This window comes from Calliopsis andreniformis, chromosome 6 (assembly GCF_051401765.1).
Source record: "Calliopsis andreniformis isolate RMS-2024a chromosome 6, iyCalAndr_principal, whole genome shotgun sequence".
Taxonomy (NCBI): Eukaryota; Metazoa; Arthropoda; class Insecta; order Hymenoptera; family Andrenidae; genus Calliopsis; species Calliopsis andreniformis.
The window spans coordinates 9,552,501-9,578,804 of record NC_135067.1 but is presented as its reverse complement, the minus strand read 5'-3'; the positions used below and the strand labels follow the sequence as shown (position 1 = coordinate 9,578,804).

Sequence of the window (26,304 nt, the reverse complement as noted above, 5' to 3'; positions counted from 1 at the left end):
CCTGCCGTTCCTCGCTGCGCGGAGAGGAAAGCTAAAACGGGCCAGTGAGCACTGCTGCTGCTCGCTTCCTCCCGACGCGAGAGACGCGGGGAGGGCGGGAGGACGACGCGACGTGTCCTGGGATAGAGTCCGTCGATGGTTGCGGCTCCGGCCGCCAGGATGCCGAGGCTCGCTCGTTTTTTTTCACCGTTCGTGCTGTTCGATCGCCCGCTCTCGGTGCACGGCTGATTTTCAGGGATCGTGGATGGCGCGGACGGCTAGGGGAATGGGACTGCGAGCGTCAGACACTGGGACGATGAAGCAGGGAATGTTTCATGCTGTGGTATGAGTTCATTGAGACGCTGGGGATTATGAAATTGATTAGTTATGGCGAAGGGTACTTTTTATGACGATTCTAATTACTGAAGCTGGGATTTCGCGTATTTTGTCTAAGAAACATGACAGAGCGCCAGAGTCTCTGATGTGAGTTTATTAGGATCCTCATGAATTGTGATTCTGGCTAATTATAGAGAAGGATATTTTTGAAAATTATTCTAATTATTGAAGCTAGGATATATAATACAATATTCTGTCTATGAAACATGACAGAGGGCCAGAAAATATTTTACGCCCTGGTGTGAATTCATTAGGACGCTGGAAGATTATGAACATGACTAATTATAATAAGGGTATTTCTTCATTGGGATTCTAATTATTGAAGCTAGAATATCAGGCAATTTTTTGTGTGGATATTTTCCAAAATTATTCTAGTTACGGACGTTAGAAAATTACACGGTATTTGGTGAGGTGAGTTAGAAAATATTCTATGTTCTGACATGAGATCATTGGAATTGATTAAAAGTGAACTTGACCAAGCTTATTGGAAACACCATATTCTATTTACAAAAAATAATATTTCTGATGTATATATTGGTATTAAAACTGTAAATACGTGTTATGTGTTTGAAACTAAAAACAAAGGAATAAATTTTAATCGAATCGAATATCTTAATCGAATGCAAGAAAACAGTAGATGTGTCTAGTCAAGTACAGACTTCTTCACCAGAGTGCACTCCTAATCACATGAGCATAATGAAATAAGCTGACTCATACTCTAAGTAATGACCAGTTTGAATTCCAAATATATTGGAATATGGTCACTCGATGGCAAAATAATTGATTGCAATAAATCCTGTTTCAAAATTCGAGAGGGCAATACACAATACATTTTTTTCGCATCAAGTTCAGTTCTCGGGAAAATCGATCTCAAAAGTCAAGGGCACTTCAAAGTGGAGGAGCTGTGAGTGTTTCACTTTCGGTATTGATTTTCTCAAAAGTTTGGGACGCACAAAAATTATTTAAAACGCCTGGTCCATTTCTACAGCACTTTCTACATGTCTCCCTGAAAATTGTTCACATTACTATTTTTATTAGACATAATCTACGCTAAATTAGTCGATCCACATCGTGTACATAAATTCATCAAACATTATCCACACTATCAACCTACAGTTGAACAATTTTTCAGAAGATCAAATCTACATATATCTTCCATCTTTCTGACAGCTCCTACCGAGCGTCTACGAATTACTGAATTTAAATATCAATGACCCAATTTTGGAACTGACGAAATCGTGGGAGAAAAAATATCGAAGAAGTGAAGACACTGAAGATGGAACTCTCGCAGAGAAGTCCAGAACAATGAGAAACCGAGTCGAGTCAAGTCTCGATTTAACGGTCAAGGCTTGCACTGAGAACACAGCGGAAGATCGTGGTCGGAGTGACTGCGACGCTGGGACAAGATGGACGACTAGCGGCACATCGCTCTAACGCGACGATTATCATTCAAGTCTCTGCGCCCCTTCGAGCGAAATCTCTGTCGTAACTCGCGAAATATTCCGATCCGTGTCGCGTACCCGACTTCTCTTTCATTCTCCTCACATTTCGCGAAAACTGCGTTCCTTTTTGCTACACGAAATTGAAATTCTGCACGAGACGCCACGGGTTTCAAGAAGCCACGATCTAACCGACTGAGACGAATCTTACTTGCCTGATTGGGTGCCTTTCCTAATTCTGTGGGAGGATTTGGAGATTTGTTTGCATATCTATTTTATGAAAGACTTTTGTCTTTGCTTGTTTGGAAATTCTTAGAAAATTTGTTTAATGAATTGACTGGAAATTAGTATAACAGGTATAGATTTTTTATTAGAAATAATCAAGTGACTGCTAATAGGTATTTTGAAAGAAAAAATTATCTGAGAAATAAAAAAAGCTGTACACGTTTCTTTGTATTAACTCTGATTTTCTATGCTTTTCATATTTATAATTTTTAGCTTCCACTTTCTATAACTCTCGTATTTTTTATCTTGCCTTTTCTTAAATATCCCAGTACATGGTTATAAAATGTTTTATCGCTAGGAAATTTATTTCCATTTCTAAATTAATATTCTTCCTCTATGAAATCGTGGGTCCCAACTTCCACATCTCAAAACTTCAGTCAGTGTCCAGTAATTAAATTTTCATTCTCAGAAATGTTTCACACGATTCTAGTGGCTGCTCAAGTAATTCAGGCACAAGATAAAATAATGTGACTGGAAATTAACGCTGCCTGACTATTCTACAATTAACGTAGCAAAGAGACACGACCTTGCCCTACCCTGAAATGCGTCCCTTTAAACGGCGGCACCCAACTCACTGTTTCCAGGCTGCACGATATATAGACGCATACGTAACTAATGGATGTCATATCCGGTCATGGTATGCGATTTGATAAGATCTGTGAACAAAAGGAAAAGAAGGGAAACATGACGACGAACAACACGCGAATACCGTCGCTCGCAATCAGAAGATAAACATGGGTGCAGTTGCATGGAAAAAATCCACATTCTCTGCTCGCGTTATAATGGCCAGATCTGTCTTTTTTTTTATTTTTTTTTATTTATCTATGTATAGGACGAATCATAAATACTTGTCAATACTTCAGAAGGAGAATCTGCAGATTAAAATAAATGAAAAATGTTGTACGAGGATATGACTTATGCATCTCAGTTTTTGAGTTATGGGTGATTTAAGAAAAGGTTTCAAGCATCCCCTTGTATCTGAACAACGCTACTGTTGTTCCACACTTCGTGGAAAATACCAGATATTTTTTCAGTAATATCAAATCCATTTTGTATTCTCTCTCACAGATCCTCTACATTGTTTATTTGCTTTGAATACACAATAGATTTTAAATGGACCGAAAAATAAAAATTTAACAGGTTCAGATGAAGAGATTGTCGTGGTTACATGGTAGGTCCACCTCGTCCTATCCATCAGTTTATGAACTTGTTTAGGAATTTTCTCACTGTAGGAAGGAAATGAGGTAAAGAACCATATTTTTTTTAATTATTCATAACTCGTAAATTAAGGTACTTAAGATATGTATTCATGTGAAGCTTTTTTAATTTATTTTAATTTATTCCAGTAAGTAGATTCACCCTCTGAAGAGACATGTATTTAAGAATTACCTAGTATGTACTTCTGTAATAATGAATGGAGAGAATTTCGGGTAACAATTTTAAAACAAGTTTCGATATTAATTTTAGAAAGACTCGATGGACAATTTTCCTATAGCAACTATGGTTTAAATATTTTAGATTCACTGGTGGTAGAAATTGAAGCTAGGTTCCTATATTTCCATGACGATATAAATAGTTTACAATTTTCCCAGTGAAATTTTTTCCCGATTTTATGTGACAATTTGACAGATGAGTCCTCATCAGATTTCTCAACGTGAAACTTTGTTTTCCAAAAAATCGACTCCAAAGTGGTCACGTGTCCACTCAACGCCACTTGTTTCGCGTGTTTATCAAGCTCGGTTTCCCCGAAAAGGAACATCGTAAAAAAAGCATCGTCCCATGCATTTTGTTCAATTTTTCACAGAGACTCAAACCCTCTCAACTTCACCGCGATCCATCTCTCATCCGAGCGTCATTCTAAAGACACACATGTATCAGAAATTTAATCTAAAATCTTTCAAGCACTTTCACTCTCCACTTTCCACGCAAAAATGATATATTATACTATATTCAATAGACGAATAAATTAAACTGAACAGCAAAGTGCAGAAAAACGAGCCGCTCGTGGCAAGTCTTTTTTAAGACAGAAAATTAACGCGTATAAAGGGACAAGAGACGAACGAATCGGAGGCAAAGGAGGGCCGAAAATGCGCACAGGAAATCCGTGAATCACCGACGACGAATTTATTTTTGTTGAAACGATCCTACGCAACGTGGTCGACTTCGAAGGCCTCGAAGAACTCATTTCGTATTCTTCGTGGGCCGCTCGCGACTCGAAAACTCCGTCGTCGAGGCTTTAATCCACCTCTCGTCTTCCTAGATTTTGTCGAAAATACCTGTCCAAAAAGCCCCGACCGACTCCGCGGCTTCCGCTTGCGAAACTTCGCTTATTTTCTGCTCACGCCGCGACATGGTTGCGCGCGGTTTCGCCCTTGATACGAATCTCAAAAGGCAAACCAGAGGCTGATTGTGAACACTACTGCTATAGAATTCATTTGAATGAAATACCTAGGATCGTTGAAGGACAAAGTGAACCATTTTATGGTAAAGTTGCCAGTGATGTGGGTCCTCGCTGATTTCGATGATTTTTAAGTATATTATAAATCTCATCACCTTGAACAACTTTTTCCTTTGACGAAATTGGCGTCGACCTTAGTTTTCGAGATATTTACAAAAAACTTGTTAGGCCTGAGTAGGTACATAGTACTAAAAGCAACCTGTTCTGTTAATATTCTGTAATTATAACTGGGTTAAATTTGATTTAGGTCTAGATTAGATCTGGGTAGGTACATGGTACTAAAAGCAGCGTGTTCTGTTAATGTCTTGTAATTAGGTGTGAGTTGGGCTAGTTTTTCTTTCCAGCGAGTGCAACACTACACAAGCCACCCGTTATATGCGGTTGTTGCAGATCGCCACTGTGGAGTGTTTATGCATAAAAGTCTTTTTGCCAATATCTGAGAAACTAAGGTCGACCGCTAATTTTGTCAAAGGAAAAAGTTACTCAAAACGTCAGGATTTATAATGTATTTAAAAATCATCGAAATGGATAAAGAACCACATCATCGGCAAATTTATTTTTTATTAATATTTCAGAATATCGTAAGATTTATTTCCTGGAATTCTGGAATTATTTAAAACAAGATTCTGTCCTCGGATAAACTAATAATTTTTTGTTAATCGTTAGTCGTGCCAGCTTACCCCGTCGACACACGAAATTTCGATTAATCGAAATTACTCAAACATTGTATACCTAAATAAATAAATCTGTGGATTATTTAAATCGCTCCGAATAAAAACTCATCCAAAATGAACGAATGAATTTTTTACTCGAGTATTTCATGCGAATAAAATTTATTCGCTATCTTAAATAATTCACATTACGCGATTGTACATTTACTCATTTGTAACTGGAAAACATTTTATTCATTATAAAAATTGTGTGTACCAATCTTCGATAATCTGATACGATATAGTTTTTATTTTCGTTGATGTGAATAAATAACACAGGAGATAAATTAACCCTTTGCACTCGGTTGTCCCCTCTAAAGGGACAAAATGAATGGAAAATCAGAACCTTAGAGTGCATAGGATTAAAACTCTCTGATCGACTTAGACTTAGAGTATTAACCCTTATTTTTTAAAACCACTTAAGATCGAGTTTCTCAAAAAATGAGGTCAAACACTAAGAAATATTTATTGTTTCTAGCTTCCATTTCAATAGTCTATCAATTGCTCTAAATCACTTATGGGCAACCCCCGTTATTTCAGCGAATTATGTCTGATTCACGTTGGTGGAAAACATGAAGTAGCAACTTGTTTTAATTCATTTAACGTTAATTTGTTTCATTTAATAATTCGGTCTGTCCCTTGAGTGAGAGACAAAATCATAACTTGACTTCTGAACTAAGAAAAGTTGTCCACACCTGCTCTAAATTTTACTCAGAAAAGTTCAATTTATATTAACCGAATAAAATCGATTTCGAATTTGAGTCCATACAGCCGATTGGAGCATTTAGAAGGTAGTCGGTCGAAAACCGCTAGGATAATTTTCCCAGGAACGCTCGTCGACTTAAACGCGCGATGGAAGTTAATGGAACAGGATGATCTTCAGCGTTACCATCCCAAGGAGCAACCGCTGATCCAGCTGAGCGTGACATTGGCCAGCAATACCGGATAGGATTTATCCTTGAACCGGAGTGGCAACTGTGCCTGCAGGTCTACCGAGCGAAGGGGAAGAATCGTTCGCAGGTTTCAAGAGGAAAACGGTGATTATCGAGAGGTTGTTTAAATTTTAAATCGACTAGGTACTATGTACTTTAAACAAAATGGGCTGAGATTCTGGAGAACGTTCAAGAACGCGTACTTTTTGTCTGTGTTCTAAATTATGAGAGTCTATGAGGCGTGGAATTAAGTTGTATAAGAGCAATAGAGAGGGATGATGGTGTACGAAAAGTGTATGATAACTGATGGGTTTAGTAGTAATGTGTGTTTGTTCTTCGCGAAAGGCTTAAGAATTGAATGGAAATCATTTTTAATGTAATAAATGGAGCTTAAAATAGTATACAAGGCGTCCCAGGTTTAAAGTGCCAAACTTTGTCAGTACATTCTATGGGACTAGATAAGAAAATATATATATATGAACATAGGGTGTTTAACGCTTTATTAAAAATTTATAAACAAAAATACGAAATACCAAGGAACAGTTAAGAATAGTAATATTGCAGTTTCAGGACCAATGCACATGAATGAAATTTTTTACGCATGATCTCGTTGCAATCATATGTCTATCTTCGTTGTTTGTAATTGGGAAAACAAAGAAATGAATATTAATTATTATAACTAATTATTTAATAATAACTGTTCCTACTGGAACGAATACTTATCTAAATTTGTAGATGCAACTAATGTTTCATTTCAAAATGGCGTACGTTACTGTTCCCTTTGAATTTCTATTTCTGTATATAATTTCTTAATAAAGCGTTAAAAAGCCTATATTATTCATATAACATTTCTTCTCATCTATACCACGTAGGATGTACTGACAAAGTTTGACACTTTAAACCTGGGACACCCTGTATAATAAAGAATTTTCTAGGTTTTAAATAAGGTGAAATTTGTGGAATTCTGAAACTTCAGGAATTAACAGAAATTCGAATAAATTCAAATAAATTGAAAATTATACTAAGGTTAGAAAATCTGACTATTTGGAGATTTAAATATTTGAAAAATAGTTTGCCTATTTAACATACTTCCATGGATTGTATATATTTAGAGTGCGATTTCGTGGTTAATGTCGCGGCCTCATGCGAATTTCTTGATTTACTTCGATTTCCTAGCTCAAGTCGTGGATGGTCGGAACTCTGTTACGCGAAAGTCGCTAGGCGGACGTACCGGATACGGTACTTTTACCGGAGGGAATGCCACCTTCGTAGCAGCGCACAGAAAACTCGCGTGTCAGCGCTTCCCAACTTGTTGATTGTCTAATTTTTTTCTATTTAACATTGTGAGCAAAAGCGAGTCTAATTTCGATTTAAAAAAAAAAGTGAAATAAAAAAAGCAACAAATTATATGATGTAAAATCGTACACCTTGGAAAATCACCAAGCCCCATATTCTTGCAACAAAGAATTAATATACAAATTGATCTATTCGAATACACGTTCACATGCTACATATTTCATCAATACTTTGTTAAAAAATGAGCAGAACGTGTATCGACAGATTGTCTTGAAGACACAATAGATACGAATATTCAATCGACGCGGAATGGTATGAAAAAGACGCTGCAAGTACATTCCCAATATAGAATCGCCGCTACTCTAATTATTCTGCGCTTTGATAGTCGGCCAACCTCAATTTATTTTCACCTTCAATTTGTTGCGAGCCGTTTCAGGCGGACCACTTCTGACTTCCTGCGACTACCGTTCTATTTGTTGCAGATCAGTAATTACAAAGTCTTAAAATGGAAGGGGATATAGCCAATCTCTAGGCACGTGTTATTAATAGTCGGTGTATCATATACTTTTCCAATGTAAATTATTTTTATGACATATCGATTGCTGTAGCCTAACAGTTGTTTTTGTACGCACGCGCTTCAGGCTACTTTCTCTGGGTAAAGGTAGTAAAGTGTTTAGTAATTAGATTGTCATTTATGATGGTTTTCGTTTAAGAATAAGTTAGGACTTTCATTGATTATTGTTAGAGTTAAAAGGAATTTTCAAAATTATTTGCATCCTATGGATTTAGTGATACCTTTAAAATATTATTTTATACATATGTATATAATGCACTCTTATAAAACTTAGAGTAGCAGACTCTTAATATTGTATCTGAGACATCTACTGTATTATAGTGTAATGGAAATAGTTTCCTATTATTTTGAGAAAATAAAGAGACAGAAATGGGACAGTGTATAAAATTTAAATTTGAATAAAAATGGACATTGGTTCATCTAACTCTCAAGTAAAAAATTTGTCGAAATCCCCTTCATTCAGGATTAGTTACTCACCATAAGAGTGCAATAGAATATTGATTAAAACTTGAAATATAATTTCATAATAATCTACTCAAGAGTAAAAAGATACTTTAGGTTACAATCTCATGTAGCAAGCCTATCAAACGAGGCTCTACTGCATTAAATCCCACACGAATAGTTTAAATAGTTAAAACAAAAGGAAATGAAATGAAGAATGGAACGAGTTTATCATTAAATTTCCTAAAATACGAATTTTTAAATACCCAGGATTATTTAAAACAAGTATTAAAAATTTGCGAAATGAACACAGACTACAAAATTTGACGAAGACTTCATAAAATAATAAACGATTTAACATCTACCCTGTTATTCCTACAAACAATTCATATTTCAGAGACTTTTCATTTCTACCTACTCCATTTAAAATGTAAAAGCCTCATAGTACTTCAATTAATTTTTAATCACTATGTTAATCACTCTCCCCAGATTACACTTGTGGTCAAAAATGGACTAAAAACCACTCACGTATTCTGGTTTCAACCGTCCAGTTTCAAAGCTTGAAGCTTCGTTCTGGAGTAAAAAGTTCGTAGAAGGTTCGGAGTGAATCTCTTCGAGGCAGCGAAAGGTAACGTTAGAGAAGCTGACTGTGTTCAGGTTGGGAAGCACTGTTCCACGGCTCTCTGATATCGTTTCCCGCGTACGTGGCTCGTTACCATTCCACGCACGGCTCACCAACGCGCGCACACACAAACACACACGTTCACACCACTTGACGACCCACTTCTCCTGTTTGGCCGGTCGTTTTGTTGCTCGACGCTTAATCCCCAGGTAGTTTTCCCGCGAGTCGAGGAAAAGTTGCGACGGATTTAGCGTCCTCCACACGATCGCTGACTCTATCAACAAGTCCCCTCAACTTGCAGTGTCTTCTAATTCCTGGTACTTTGGCGGTAAAGCCGATAGTTAAAATGAGGAGACACGTCTAACCCTAGGTAAAGAAACGTGTGGCAAGGATCGAATTCGATAGCAAAAGCGTCGTAGTGTTTTGTTGCAGCTGAAGATCGGGACTTTGTGAAAGCGTGAAACATGATTATGGGAAGATTCAGTATCGGGCTTGGAATTTTTGTGACGTACTTCGAGTCTGGGAGAACTTGCTGGCGAGGACAAGTTGGAGCTCGTATGAGAAGGGTGGAAAGCGTATTTTTTTTAGATATTCTAAGCGAGTACTTGGTATGTATTTTCAATTTCGTGAGTTGGCTCTGATAGCTTGAAGACGAAGAGGACTGACATTCAGAGAAAGGGAGTTCGGCATTTAGAGAGAAACTAATTGGCTTTTTTGGGCCTCTAGGAAATTAAAATTAAAACCTACAAAACTTGTTTATTCCTTCGACAGAAGCTGAAGAATGTAATTTAATTAAGATCACCTAATTTATTTTTATAACTAAAAGCAGAGACACTTGTCAATGTCAAACTTGGGCTCCAGAAAGTCCCAGAAATAGTACAGAGAGAATCTGGTCCAGTTTTTTTCTCGACAGAATTCGATAAAGCTAGATTTTATCTACAATAAAAAAAACATTCATCATTAACTTCTTCCCCGAACCCCAGAAAGTCCCAAGACTAGGACACTGAATCTGGCTCAACTTTTTTCCTGAACAAAATCTAATAAAACTCAATTAAAATTATGTAACTTCACCTCTTGCAAGAAACAAACATCCTTAATGTCGAATTCAAGGCCCAAAGAAGTCCCAAACTTGAAAGAGTATATCTGATCTTATCGATTCTCAATCTCAATCTTACATTAATCTACAGAAAGCCTCAAAATTGCAGAAATGTATGTGGCCCAATATTTGTTCCCAATAAGAAGCAAGGATCCAACTGAAATCGGTCCAACAAAAAGTCCTGAAACTCTAAAAGTGAATCTCGACTATATATTCTCGGGAGAAACACCATCTCATCGAGTTGAACGCATTCAACCGAATCAGGCCTTCGCGTGTACGTAACGAAAGAAGCCCCAGAAGCCTCGATTTACAACAAACTCGGGCACCTTATAAGGATCAACCCGATAGGCCAGATTATCCATTGCTAGACGTTCCTTCCACCACGATCGAGTCTTCTTTCTCGAGTGAGAGTGACCCACTGACCTCTTCCTGCCTTTCTCTCTCTCTTTCTCTGTCTTGGCCCTTTTCCCTCTCCTCTCCCCCACCCTGTCGATTCACCTCGAAACGCTTCGAGGAAACTACACGTGGAAAAACGGACCAGGTGACTCGGATACGAATCGTTTCAGGCACTTTCTGACGCAAAACGGGGGCTGTAACCTGAATTTTTATTCATGGGAACACTTTGTAGTAAGCCTGAACGTTCTTGTCCATTTTCTACTTTTGTGAAAATGATGGAATTAGTTCTATGCGTTTTGAAGTCTGTGTACCAATTTCGGGGTGATAACTTGTAAGAATATTTACGAACTTTATTCATTCGTTTTTTGTTATTTTTAGATGTGGAATATTAAGTAATTAAATGCTTATAGTGTTTCTCGAATTTGCTTATAAACAATAATTAAATTCACGTAGTCAAGTTCTAAGAATATTTTACTTTTCATATTGAAGTCGAGGAAACTGGGCAGAAGTTAAAAGTGAAAATTGTTCTTCACACTGAAAACAGTACTCTTCGTGATTAATTACTGTTCTAAATACATGTGAACGAATTTCTGAATCATTGTAAATTGTTGAATTATACAAATGGAGCGAAATCAAGGACAGTGTTTCATCGAGATGAAGAACAAAATGAAAAAAAATTGCTAATGTATATGTATTAGTTTATGAGAGCACAACAGCGCGCAATTAAATATTACATGCAAAAGAATTACGTATTCTTAAACTGGATAAAAAAAGAATTACTAATACAAATAGTTGGAGTTCAAATGCTAGAAATTTCGTAGTTATTTGATTCATTGTTTTCAAATGTCTCAATCGCTTCGTTCCTTCTTCTAAATTTATTTAAAGACATATTAAGAATAAAGCATAAATATAATTAAAGACAATTATCTAAAGATAATTTTTTACATATTTTTCACGTATGTAGTTAAAGAACGAATCAATTAGTAAGTTTTTCTTTACATTTAACAATAAGCAGTAACACCTTGGTGTTAAGAATTTCTAACCAGAGTTACTCAGAGAAGATTATTAAAAATTTTGGATTCCTATTCATAATCTGAAAAATTTCTGAGATGTATTTAGCGTGGTTGTCAAAGTGCTAATAACTCAATAATACTGTTGACTACTAGTATATGTACTTTGTAATGACTATGAACATAATTTGACAGCACAGTCCCACGCAAGAGTGTCTCAGTATTCGCCAAATTTTTCTTTTTCAGGAAGACCGTCTAGACGACCACATAACACATAACAGTAATAATACTGACAGTGGTTTCGATGATGTTAATTATACCGTAAATTGCGCCCTGGAGTACCATAATTACACGAGCTGGTAATGTCGCGTTGGCACTAAATTTGCGCCTCGCTTCCTCCACCGCAACGCGATGTAATTATGGAGCAACCTAAGAGAAATATTTAGATTTCATTTCCAAGACGTCTCCAGTATTCACTTTTCTCTTCAGACGCGCTGATAAGCTATCACGAGGTACCTTCAAACGCTAATATTAGGTATCATTGTGTGATAAGTATTGCTCCTAACAATTTTTACCATTTCTGTTCTCCTTATAATCCATTGGGTAAAGTTATACTTTATGCAAATTGGCTTACTCAGCATGGAGGGTGAAATTACATTTGACTTTGTAAGTGAATTCGACTTTCAAAATTTTGCTGACTACACACGATATAACTACACAGGTTCGCGAAAGTATTCGAACACTGAACTGAAACACTGTCAATCTTTGAACTACAGTACTTTCATGAAAAAGGTTGTACACTAACTTTCTCGTCATTTTAAAAATGATTCCAAGCTAAAAAAAGATGTATATCTAATATTTTTCAATGCACTACTCGTATACCACGTTTCATCAAAATCTTCTCAGGAATGTGACAGTATTCACCCTTTAGAATGACTCCAAGACATGCTTAGTGTACTTCTATATTCACGAAGTTACAGTAATTAAAAAATTGGCAATATTTCTCTATTTTTATAGCTCAGCACTTGCCAGTGTGGTAACTTATCTTTAGATGAGGAGTCCAACTAATTTTATAATTTTGTGTTTCACAACGAAGGACTTTAAAACAGAGTGGGTAGCGAGAAGCAGAATTGGGATCACAGTGCTGTTTCGCAGTTCGCAACCGTTACACGTAATTCGTTGCAAATCGTTACGAAAGTTTCTGAGAATCGTCCCTGTTCGTGCGACGAGGAATGCGACAGGAGGCAGACGTAACATTTCTGCACGCTTTACATGGCGTTGCAGTCTATTCTCATTTACTTTCGAAAGTGGCTCGTTCTGTTCGCGAGGCTACGATATTTCATGGAAACGTGGGCTTCCGAAGGTTTGTGTGTAGTGACTCGCGAATTTCTTCACGAAGGGATCACTTCCTTCCGTTTTCTAATAAATTATAGATTACTTTGTAGCTTCTGTTAACAATTTTTGAAATTTTGAATCAATTAAGTTTTCATTTTTTAGCACATTGTTTTCTTGCAGTCTTATATAATTTATTTTAGCAGCCCATACTGACAGTTGCTCGAAGCACGCGACACTTGTTGATTGCTTGACAGACTGTAAACTGTAAACTACTGAATCATATCATGAAACGAAGCTCAAGTAGGTCGTCGTTACTTTGTCTTTAGCATTTGTTTCTTTCTTCTGTTTACTGTGAAAGTCAGTGAAAACGGCCTTATTGAATAACAATATACTCTTTCCTGCATCGTGATTTTCATGGAGGTATTATTAGAGATCTACTATGTTGAGAAAATCTTAAATTATCTCCGAAAAATAAAATATAGCACACATGAATCAGTAACTACGAAAGTGGTCCAACATCATTCAATAGCGTTTACTGCTACATGTTACTTTCATTTTTTTAAACAAGGCAGGAAAGAATTCAAAAACAAAAATGGCCTGGGTCATAAATGATTCAAATGGCATACCCAGTGTTAAAGATCGTTTTTCGTCTAAAATTGACACTTTCAAGTCTCGTTCAAAAATGTAACCCTTATCAAACGCGTGTCACCTCCCACGTGACATTATTCAACTCAGGTCTGAGAATCTGATGTCCCATCAAAGTTAAATAAAAGCAGCATAAGGGTTAACTCTCGTACGACAAATGCAGGGTCACTTTCACCCTAAATACAGTACAAGATATCAAAAGTATAACAAATTTATTTGAATTATGCAAAAGATTTACTTTATGTACCAGGTGCACAGAAAACTAAAAAAAAGTGAAGTATGTAATATCTAATGTTTTTATATATAATTTCTCCCCAAAACTAATTTGCAATAGAAATTCTATTACAGGTTAAAATGACCCTGCAATCTTCTCCCGCGTCCATAGAAAACCATTCACCTTCCGAGGGTTAAAGAGTAACAACGTTCCCCCACAATACAAGGTCCCATCGCAGTGAAAGAGCAAGAGCTGAAGAATGCTCGAGGGAACGAGTTTCGAGTAGTTTCTTTTTGACGTGTCCGGCCAGTTCTACACGGATCCACGTCTAACGGTTCTCGCGGCCGAAACCGTGTGTCCTGGCACCAGAATATATTTACGAATCGCGTATCTAGCACGTTCGAGGGCCTCGTAACGTGGCCATATTATCATCCGGTCGGAATTCGATGACCCATATTTCGGCAGGGACGAAACGAGACCATCGCGTGTCTGGAAATCGACTATTGGCATCTCGGTTACGAACGAAGAGATGGGGGCACACGTGCCCTCGATTGCATTCACAATTAAACGAGGATTGGCCCCCTGGGGTCTGATGTTTGACTCTGTTACTGGGTTCAGGGTTCATAGTCTTACAAAAGGAGCTTTACGAAGTGTGCACAGAGATTTTTTATCAATTTTCTTTTAGATCTAGGGAAGAACGAATAGAACACTTTTACAAAATAGGAAGGGGCTCCTTTGACTCATTTTCGAGAAATTGATCATTGAGAGTGTGAAAGTTTTCATACGGGTGTATTGTACGGGGTCATCAGTTTATCTGGAAACCCTCTGAATGTTGGCAGTATTTATTCTAAATGCATTGTAAGTGCTGCAAACATCTATTACAGTGTTTCCATTTAAACTGATCACCCTTGTATAGTGTAAAGGTATCAACCACTTTTAGCACCGTTTCCAATAACTTAACATAGAAAATTAATATCTGAAATTAACTGGTATTTTGTCGCCAACAAATTTAAATAATTTAGATTTCCGAATTATTTTTTTTATTTAAAAAATGGGCCATCTTAATTTCCTTAAATAGATGCATATATTTTTGTGCACTATTTGTTGCACCTTGTTATTCCTTTATACAGAAATTTTCACGTTTTCAATAATTAATTTCTCGAAAACGAAGCAAAGATGTTTCTTCCTACTTTATGAATGTGTTTTGTTTGCTCTCCACTACATCTAAGAACTCAATGCACACTTTGTAAGGTTCCTATGTTGGACTATAATGGGCGAGTTGCCAGTAATAGAAGTAAGGGTCTACGTAAAATAAGTTACAGTTGACTTGAAAGCAGTGAAAAGGTAATTGTGATATGAAGTGACATTGTAATACTGGATAACTTTTATTTGACTTGAAGATAGAGAGAAACCATTTGAAATAATGTTTATGCTTGTTATTTTTATTGCTAATGTCATTGGAAAATGTACGTAGTAATAATTATTCTAAATGACTCGTGGAAAGGAAATGATTACAGTAGGGAATATTTAATTGCTTGATTTCTTCGAGCAGCAGAATGATTATGTAGGCGTAAAACTATCTATTGGCTTAAAACAGAGGAATTTTATTTCAAGATCTAAATACGCGAGTACCTATATACAGTAGAACCTCAATTAATCAAGCTTCAATTACTCCCAGTATCATTTATTCGGAATTAATATTACCTATTTGGTGGAATAATAATACAAAAGAACATCGATTGAGGCTTGAACTATGACTTATTAGCAATAATAGTCTACTGCATGTATAATAATAATAGCCCATAACAGTCTACCGCAAATAATAAAATTAGCTATGAAGCGGGTAATTCAGGTTTGACTTCAGTGCTAAATCGATTAATGTCTTTTACTCCAGGTAAGTATAAACCAAAATAATGCATTACGTAAAACAGAATTTAAACATGGTTATTTGAAACGTGACCAGGCTGATATTAAAATACGATCTTTCCTAGATCCACTTTTATGTGTAAAACAAGACCTAAAAGAATTAAAAAAAAAAAATATCATTAAAGTGTCTCAAAAAAAGCACTTCGATCTGAAACAATTTTCTCAAGAATCAAAATACATTTCACTTCAAAGACACTTACTCTCTGCAACTACACAAACTACATATGTGCCATCGCTAGTCATAACTCTAACAGCAAAACACTAAAGACCAAAGTGCTCACCCAATGAATCACGTATGTAACAATTTCCCAATTAAAAATCGATCGATCCAAGCACCGCGCAGAAGTCAACGAAACCTAGTGCCGCGAAATTCGAAGGCGTAGAACGTCAGAGCTAAAAACTAGAATCTCATTCAGCGAGCAAAAATCGCCGACCGAAATCGGAGAGGGGGGCTCATTAAGAAGGAACGTCGCGAGATAAGGCGTCTAGGTTCCCGGTGAGCCGTGAATCACGCGGGGAAAAAGCCGGAGGACCGTGACCCAGTTTCCGGGTCATCGGTACAGCGGCTGCTGCTGCTGCAGCTCTGAACGAAAACACAATGGTTCACCGCACCGTCGCCGACATATACGTGACGCATCGCGTTATTTAAAGCTGATGTACGTACCTGCATCCGACAGACGTCACGCGCGATGCAATAAACCCGAGACCGTAAGAAGACGAGAGAATAGCGTGTAGCGAGAGCGCGCGTGATTGTCCATCAACGTGGAATCAGTCCCCCCATGCGATGGGGAGTCCTGTGCACGTAGATATACGTGTCCCATACAAAGTAATCGCTCAGTGGAGTTTAATTAACCAGTTTTATGCGAAACTGAACAGTTTAAATCGACGTGTCGGCGATGCACCTTTCAAGGTAGATGCATGGTGCATTTATACGATGCTTAATACACAGGGTGTTCCTGAGTTATACGATCGAATTATAGATATGAGTTTAGGACTGTAAAAGAGAGAAATTTTTCGTTTGGAAGTATGCTCGTAAATGCTTCCTTCAAGAGATATTTACTTCCAAAGTTATTGAAAATTTGGAAGGGGTGGCGTTGAGTATCTCTGTTTTGAAGATTGGAGGACCTTTTTCGTGTGGTGAGCAGTGAAGCAAAAAGTGTACGAACAACCTATTAATAATATTCAAATATTAAAATTGAGAATAGTGCAAGCGTCCAATGAAATTAGAGACGTATGCCAATCGGCCACTTCTGTCATTGATAGGTGCAATGCTTGTCTCTAAGCTGGAGGTAGCTGAACAACATTTTGAACAACATGTGTAATAATTACAGTTATCTTTAGTAATAAATACAGTAATTTTCTTTCATAATAGATGCGATAAACGTGAGTTCGATGGCATGTATTACTAAATCATACAACTTTGGTAGTAGATATATCTTGAAGGAAGCATTTGCGAGCATACTTCCAGAGGAAAAATTATTCCACGATCTTAAATTCAAATCTAAAGTTTGACCATTTAACTCAGGAACACCCTGTATACGTTTCGAGAGTATAGTAATCGGTTTCTTTGGTCAGTTTATCTGGAAACGAATCTATCTGGAAATAAGTGTTGGCAGCACTTACAATGCTAACAGCAATTACAATAAACGCTGCCAACACTCGGAGGGTTTTTGAGATAAGCTGGTTATCCTGTATAGAAACTGTAGATAGAAGTCTATTAGATTGAAATTTCGGAATTTATTGCCAGACGTTTCGTTTTGAATTTTAAAATAAGGGAGAATGATAATAACGAAGAGAAAACGGGTCAAAATTTGGGATTTCCTTCGAGGTCATCGGAATTTAAAATGGCAAGATTAGCATACAGATCAGAAGAATTTAAAATAGGAAAGGATCGAGTGTCGAGTTTTCTTCTGTGTCGTAAGAGAAAGATATACGTAGAACAGAGAATGTTAGACTGTGAATTCGAATCGAAAGGGGGAAAAATTTCTTTGGCATGGAAAACAATTTATGAATTCAAACCTGAACTGATCTGACAATCAGATACATGCTAGATTACGATTGATGGGGTAGAATTATTTATACGTTTGGGGCTGTCGAAATTCATCTAGGAAATCTATTTGCAGATTTCTCTTGAACGAACGAACTGACTGAAATCGACTTTTAATTACTTTCTCTGACGTTCACGTAGAACAAGATTAAATAAAGACAACGATCAATTTTACAATTATTTCCAATCTCAAAAAAATATATGTATAATTTGAAAGAATAAGTAAAATTTATATAAAAATTAAAATAAATACAACTTACAATTCAAAGTTATTTACTGTATTTCCGGTTTTCCATAAACATCAAAGAAAATTCCTATTATAATACCTCAATCTAATTTCTTCAGTAAAAGAAAATTTCGACAAAATTTCGTCAGTTTGGATCCAAATATTGATACTCGTCGACGTAAAACGATTTCGTAAAACTTTAATAGTAGAATAATGGTACAGCTTAAGTCCGAAAACGTCGAGATGCATGTTACGCCGCAGACGCAATGGTCTGTGGTAATTAAATAAAAGGGTCACGGGGGTCGACAATTAAATATCGCGGGAAATAACTCGACTCGTAATTGTACGCTTCACGCGAGTCTGATTTTGCCTGTATACACAATGAAACATGGGCGTGTTGCTCAACCTTCACCATGAAGCACCCCCTATTTAGCATGCATTTTACAATTTGCTTCAGCTAACATTAATCAATTGCCACTTTACCAAATACGGTGAAAAGCAATTATTTTAAGATAAGCAGACTTAAGCTAAAACAGCGGAACCTGTTTAAATTAGTCAGATAATTTTTTACTAATGTGAAAGAAATATTTTTGGAATTTGTCAAATCTGTAAACTCTGCAAGACATGTCGCGTCTTGAAATTTCTGTGCACCTAATTATGAAGTGTCTCACGGTCATTTTTATGATACATTTCGGTACCACAAATTATGGAAGGAAGTTAACTTAATTAACGATATTAATTCAGACAAGAATCATTAATTAAATCTCATTGAGAAATTTACTTACAATGTACATCTTAATAAGGCTAAAGGTAAGCCAGTTAAACTCAAAAAAGTTCCGCAGTGAAACGGTCCAATCAAAAGAAAAAGTAAATTTCGCGAGAACAGCCTTGAGAAATCGTAGAGAGCGAAAGAAAAATCGAGCAAAAATCTCTAGGATGGAGAAGGTTAATTCCCTACGAGCCGATAAACGACCTTTAAAGGTGATCGACCTACTCTTTGGCTACCTACTCGACATTTTGCTCGGCGAGCCTGGCCAGAAGTACCTTTTTCGAAATGCCGCGGGTTTCTTTCCCGTTAGGAAATCAGGTCGAGGCCAGTATCCCGGAGCTTGTTCGAGAATCGACACCCAGCAGAACCTCATAGGACCCCCTAAAAAACGTAAAAACGTTCGTCATCGATTGCGCCATGTTGCACCATACCTGGTACCGATTGCGCAATTCCACCGCTTCCAAGAGACAACACATACGTATACATACGTTCGGCGAGAGAACAGGCCAGTCTTTTTTCAGCCTGGTTCTTATTGTTCGCGCGCTCATATTTAATCTACCTCCCCCGTTTGTCGGCTCCTTTCAGCGTCCCTCATTAATATTGTCATCGCTAGTTGAATGGAGTCTTCAGGAAATCTCTTGATACTAACAATGAAAAGTCAATAGAAAAACTAGAATTTTGTAATAAAAGTTTTCTATGGGATTGTTTGATTTCATTGCTCTAAATTCACTGTGGTTAATTTCTACTGATCTTTAAAAGCTTCATGGTGGATACCTTTATTTCGTTGTTGTGTGAATCATTGACGAAAATTTGTATCGTGTTTTCATTGGTTTCATAATAAATTGTGATTCTGTTGTGAAAGTAATGAAATTGAGAACGATGCATTCCTGCTTGATTACGTGAAAGAATTTTTTCAGTGAATTTTTTTAGTTTCATGATTATGTTACAGTTGTTCGTAACAAACGTTTTATCATATTTAATTTTAGGAAACACTATGAAAAGAATAATTTTGAATTCGACGGATCTAGTGTTGAATTTCGGCGAAAATGGAGGATTATGAAAGGCAGAAATGATTTTAAAAAATTAAGTTGCTTTAAAGTAGTCTAACCACTTTCCAGGCTTTTAAGGTTAAAATGACCACAAGCCTCGAGATTACGAAATGTACTTGAAAAACATGTTCGCCAAAGTGTAGAACATTTTCATGAAATATTGCGTTAAGGAACTGTAGACACGTCGACGATCTATAAATCTAGTGTCCAAGGATGCACCACTGTTGGGCACGAAGCGAAACTATAAACGAAATCCTAACAGATTCTTAATCTTTTCAAAATGTATAATTTCCACATAAAGTAAAAATAATTTCTATTTAACAATAAAATTTGTATGCTGTGATATAAATTCCATCGAATAATTATTCAAATTGTATTCCAATTATCCCCATTTAATTATTTAATTATTTAAAATTACAATGAATATGTAAATATCCTGAACTGGGAATTACAATCTACCAAATTTTCAGTCGAATAAAATTGTTCATAATACAGGTACAAATTTCACATTATTACTGTTTCTTTCATTTTCGTTTGTAATGTAATAAAACGTTTAAAGCTATGCATGCTGATAAAATTCTGCGTTGCCCACAACTTTTTACACGAGTACCTAAGTTCTTTTTGGTTTGAAAATTAGCTAAATACTGTCAAATTTTCTACACCCATAATTTGCGTATTTTCTCATTGTCTACATATGAAGAGTTAAGTACAAAATGAGCTTTAAAGAGTGAAATATAAAAGAAGGACTTCTGTAAGTTGTAAGAAGTTCAGCTTAAAATAATACGATTTTCACTAATATTGAAAAACGAAATGAATCGTAACAGAAAGTGTTTTCACCCCTAAAATTCAACTAACATGCAATATTATGCCTCATTGAACGTATGTCACCTCTCACGTGACATACACTCAGGTCTGAGAATCTGACGTTCGGTGAGAGTTACTATTATCTAAAACTGGACCTACTTACTAAAAATTAAATTATTTAGCGAATTTAAATAATATTTAAACATTACTAGTTCCCGAGTAAAGTTTAAAACTATACTATTTGAACATTACGGATATTAAACTGTATATTTATTCACCACACAGCACATTCAAATATCAACATTCGAATACCGATAAAATACGTACATACTTCAATAGTCCGAACTCTAACATCGATCCCAAAACTCCAATATCCAAACACTTGAAATTTCAAGCTCCACCATCAAATCAACTTGTCCTCCCAAAAATTCCAACCCCCCCGTTTCCCCTAACCCTATCACCACAAACAGTAACCCCTCTTCAAAATCATTTCCCGCCATCTATCAAACTCTCTCTCTCTCGACTTCCAACAACACACAAATCAGAGCACCAGGCAAAAAAAAAAGACACAATAAATCCTCACGAACCTTCAATAGGGGTGGCAAACGGCGACGCAGGATCGCCGACCGCAGGTAGCACCGTGGTGGTGGTCGCGGTGATGGTGTTCGCCCTGTAGTGATCCCCGTTCGTCTGCAGCCCCCGATGGAGATCCAAGTCCCACAGCTGCAGATCCTCGTTCCTCACCGCGGCGCTCTCGGGCGTCGAGGGTTGAAAGTTCGGCGGCGGCGATAGCACACCGCTGCTGGACACTTCCGGGCTGGACTCCTGCAGGTTCCCAGTGTGCCTGTTGCCCCATCGACGCCTGACCCCGGCGACGGGCACACGGGGCACCGTCTGCAGCATCTCGCCAGCCTGCTCCACCTTCTGGACCAGCGTGTGCTGTCCCTCGGGCTCCACCGTACCAATTTTCTCGGCCACTTCCGTTGAAGAAACCCCTCAGCCCGTTCGCGCCTCGCGACAGCGTCAGTCCGCCACCGCGAGGAAGCACCGCGCACAGAGAGGAGGGGGGAGGGCAGATAAATAGAGACACGGCCACGCACTGTTTACACACGGTCACGAGGGGGAGAGAGTGCAGCGAGGCACTACACTAGTCGTTGACCTCGATAATTCGTTCGTCGACCGAAATTGCGGCAAGGAACACAAGGTCAGGGCAGCCGAGGATCGATTCACTGTCAAGAGTCCATGGTCCCGGGGAGCTCTCACGCGTCGTCGGTCTCGCTTGGCCGCGTTGCTTTTCCTCGTCGCCCCTCTTCGCGACGTGGCTCTCTCTCGCCACGGGAGACCGCTGTGCGCGATGATCGCCTTCGTCCCGCCTCGGTTGCTCTCGTTTCTCTCTCCTTCTTCCTCTACCACGTACGGATAGATCCACGCTGTCCTTCTCTCCCTCTATGATTCCTCTCTCTCTCGCGGTGACTCTCCCGGCTACTCTAATGGCAGCCAAGCAGCCGCGGCGGCGGAGTGTCGGTCATCGAAGAAACGGGGTCACGATCGCGCAAAAGGGAACGCAGCGGTCGCGGGAGGAAGAGAGCCAGCGGCCCGGTCTCTGTCTCGCTCCCGACGCGTAGCACGTTAATACGTCGAGGAACGTCAACCAGCCGAGTAGCCGTGGTAGAAATGCATGATTTTCGCTGGCGAAATTCCCGTGGTGTCTGAGGCTGCGCGCGATCGACGGGAACCGATGGCCACGAGTATCGAGGTCACGCCGGGACGTGTGCACGTTCGAGCGAGTCTCCTTCTTGTTCGCTCCACTTTTCCGTCGACGTTTCCACTTCGGTATCTTTCTCCGTTTTCCACCTTCCCTTCCACCTCCCTCTCTCTGTCGCGCACTACGGGGGCCGAGTTTCTCGTCTCCTTTTCTCTTTTTTACTTTCTCGTTTTCCCTCGGTCCGTCCTCGTCGCGGTCACAGCACCGACTATCGCGGTCGCCGTCACTCGAGTGACAAACGAAACTGCGTCTTCCCACTACTCGCCGACATGGTGTCTAACAGTCTGCGCGCACGTGCGCATCGTCGATGAATGTTGGATGTCGAACGAGACAGGACGATGTGCGCTAACGTGCAGCTTTATTTCTGCCCACTGACAGCACGATATGGCGAATGGCACAGCGACGGTGGGTTTGGTAGTAGCTTCGTCACGAGTGCGCACTGTTTTGTAGAGGATCGGTGCTTCTGTTTCAGGTGTTCTTGTTGCAGCTCACGTTTCGACTTATCTGACGCGCACGCGATCGAATCGCCGAGCGATGTCGCCCCGTCGACGGTCCGCCACTGACTGAAGGCGTACAGGCTGGCCGTGCAGGCACGAGGGTGCCCGCCAGGCTCCACTTTGCCTCGACCGTCGGCCGACCAATCAGCGCTTGACTCGCGCTACTTTCACTGTCGCGCGTACCCTGCACCGTAGGGTGTCCTATACCTGTGTGCTGCGCAAACGCAGCCTTTTCTGCGCTCCTACGGTTCCGGAGCTTTTCCGCCTATAACTGTTTTTTTTCTTCTTTCTTCTTTTTTGAAAATGGTCACTTAGGCTTAGAATTAGACGACGATGGAATATTTTCGGACGTTTTTGAGAATCGAATGGTAGATACGTAGTGGTTTGAAGGCCAGGTTTGGTCTATTGTGGTTTAACCTTGATTTTATCACAGTAGCTGCGTTGTTGCGAGATGCACTCGATGAGGGAGACGATTGGTAGATTTAGTTCTGAATGTGTTTGGATGTGTCTGGAACACTTTTGGGAGGCTGCGGGTTGCTTATGATTTTTTAGAGAGCCCTTTTTTTAGAATTTTAGAGAAATTATTAAATCTATATGTTCTGCTAGAACTCTCTAGAATCTAGATCCGTAGATAGTTTTAGTTTTGGACATGTATCGAATGTTCTGGAACACCTGCTTAATGTTTAATTTAGGATGCTTTTCTATTCTATTTTTTTTTTTTACATTTTTAACAACTTGTACAACTCCCTAGATCCTTAAATTATCTCATTTTTGCATATTCATGACATACTCTAACATATTTTTAATACGTTCTGTAGGTAATTGTTGAAGATTTTTTTAAATTTCAATGAACTACCTACATCTTTACTCCTGGACTTCTATATTTCTACTCAGACCCCAAACTTCTAACATTATATAAATTCTTCTTCATTTGAACTTCACTTTTATTTTCACACATTAGAAAAAAGTTTAGTTTATGGAATCCTAGGAATCGACGTACAGTGTCTCTGCTATATCCTGTACAGGTTTAATTTATTGATTTTCTGAGAACTTCCCTTTTTTAATGCGAGGAGTGCCTCTTACGATTTCCATAGTGTACCTCTTAACGAGTTCTTAATGTCCCCCGCGAGAGAATGCAAATGCAGTCTGGCGTTGATTGCCTACGGAGAGGCGTAATTGATTCAGAATTTTCTAAAAAAATTTATTGTTACTCTTGAAATAGGTGTTTTTCATGCACGTGATCGCGGACTGAAGTTGATTGAAGGTTTTCTAGAGAGCCACCGCCCACGATTTTCATCCTAATGCAGAAACTGACCTTTGCAGTTGAAGGAAATGATTTCGCTGGAGCTTGCGTCGTCAATCTTCAGACTACTAGAGTCTCGAGATTTCTATTAATGGATGAGAAAATCGAGAATAGCGTGATGCTGAAATTGGAATTCCTCAAAATTCAAACTTTTCGTAAAATTGACATTCATCACTATAATTGACATAGGTAATTCTCTCCACAAGAAATTCTGAATTTTAATTTTTAGCAATTTCGTCAAACTATAAATAAATATAATTCACTTATTTAATAAGAGAAGAATGTTCTATGTGCAATAAAAGGATCAGCAATACCATGAAAATAATTAAAAACTGATTCACTGGTAAAAATAATAAAATAGTAAAATTTTTACACAGGAAGCTTTAATATAAACATTTTCTGTTACGAAGGAATTTCATCGATGCCTAAAAATCAGAACTTTTTAGATCAAACAAAAAGAAATTTTCTCGTCGCGATTCTCGCATTTCCCGCCGAATTATCGTCGCCGATCCTTAGTCATCGACTTAACCTTTGACGCGACGTTCTGTTGTTCTCATTTTTATCACAAACTTGCCCGGTACGTCGGTGAAACGAGACGAGATAAAAAAAATCATTGGAATGCGCATTCTCGACCTGCAGCGACGATAATCCGGAAAAACACCATAAATGGATGCACTCAGCGAGACAGACGCAATTCACAATACAATAGGAAAACGGTCGAGAGCCTCGAAGATCGAAATTACTAACTCGAAGACACTCGTCTCAATTGCCTTCATTTCCTCATTTCCTGGCCCAGCTAAATTCGCGAAACGACTTTTCGAAATTCGATTATGCTCGGGATAGATATGCATGGAAGCAGGAAGCTTTCATTAATAGGATGAGATTTTAGAACCAAAGTTAGAAATAGAAGAATGAGTCACTGTCAAAGCGCGTTTTGTTTATTGAAACCAGTATTACTTTTTTCAGAATTAAATCATTTTTAGAGATCACAGAAGAATATTAATGTTGAACTTGTTTCGTTACTCACGTGGGGATGTGGCTTAAGGGTCACATAGTATTCAGTTCAGTTATCCAAAACGACATTATTGCAAAATATTCTCGTATGCAAAGTAATATTTCTCTTGCTAATTTATTCTTAGTTCTGTCTATGTAAAATCACTGTTAATATGCATTATATATTTACGCGTTAAGTCTCACTGTCACAGTTGCAACACACTACAGAAAAAGATACATTCGATAAAGTATATAAAAAAATGACAAAGTACCTACTTCCATTCTGAGTGGAACTGTACAAAAAATGGTGTAGATACAACACTTGGTTTCGAAGCGATCGACAGGGCTACAAGGAATGAAACTAAAAATGAAGAATGTGGAATATCGAAGCTCTCAGCCACAGATCGACCTCCAGAACGAAGCTACAACTCGTCGAGCATAGAATGGGAGAATCGACTGAGGGGCACCCTTTTAACCGGTGGGGGGTTGCCACCCTGGCCGTGACGTCATCCACCTGTTACACCCTGAATAAATACACACTGACGCATGCGCCCGCACATCTACACACCTGCGCGATCCACACGCACATTTACACGCGTGTGAGCGTTTTCACTGGGGAAACACGGTGAATGTCGCAGATCAGTGATGCACAACCTGTGGCCCGTGACCTCATTTTCAATGGAATCGACGCTTTCCATTAATTCAGAATTTTACCATCGGTACTAAATGAATGAAAATGAAGTACACCTTCCTCATTGCCTGTTCCAAGTTCACAAAAGAATAAAAGATGAAGGACAAACTTATTTAACGTTTTCAGTCATTTGCCTGCTGGAACATTTTTTATTTTCTCACCGACATTAATTTCAATTATGAACACTTTATACTGTTAATACACCAATTAAAGAACCGTTTCAATACTTCAGAAAGTTTTTGCAGCCAGTTTACTGAAAAATACGTCCTCCAATCTTTTCCTGATAACACACAACTAGCTCTCCAGTATCACCACTTTTTTAGAATAATCTTAAACGCTGCAGAAAATCGCGCGAAACAATGAAAACGTCTGTTTAAACGAGACAGCCCATACACTACACGGTAAT

At 38.4% G+C, this 26,304-nt stretch overlaps 1 protein-coding gene across 2 annotated transcripts in view; it reads right to left on the bottom strand.

The window, feature by feature from the left end:
* Ecr (ecdysone receptor) overlaps nucleotides 1-26,304 on the bottom strand; it is an 82,914-nt gene that overhangs the window by 8,220 nt on the left and 48,390 nt on the right. The window contains exon 1 of one of the 2 annotated variants that reach the window (XM_076379499.1): nucleotides 21,237-21,680. The exons of the other annotated variant lie outside the window; for it this stretch is intronic. Within the exon in view, the coding sequence (XP_076235614.1) occupies nucleotides 21,237-21,552 (316 nt within the window). The 5' untranslated portion in view covers nucleotides 21,553-21,680. Of the gene's footprint in view, nucleotides 1-21,236; nucleotides 21,681-26,304 lie in introns of those variants that run through there. 2 annotated transcript variants of the gene reach the window in all.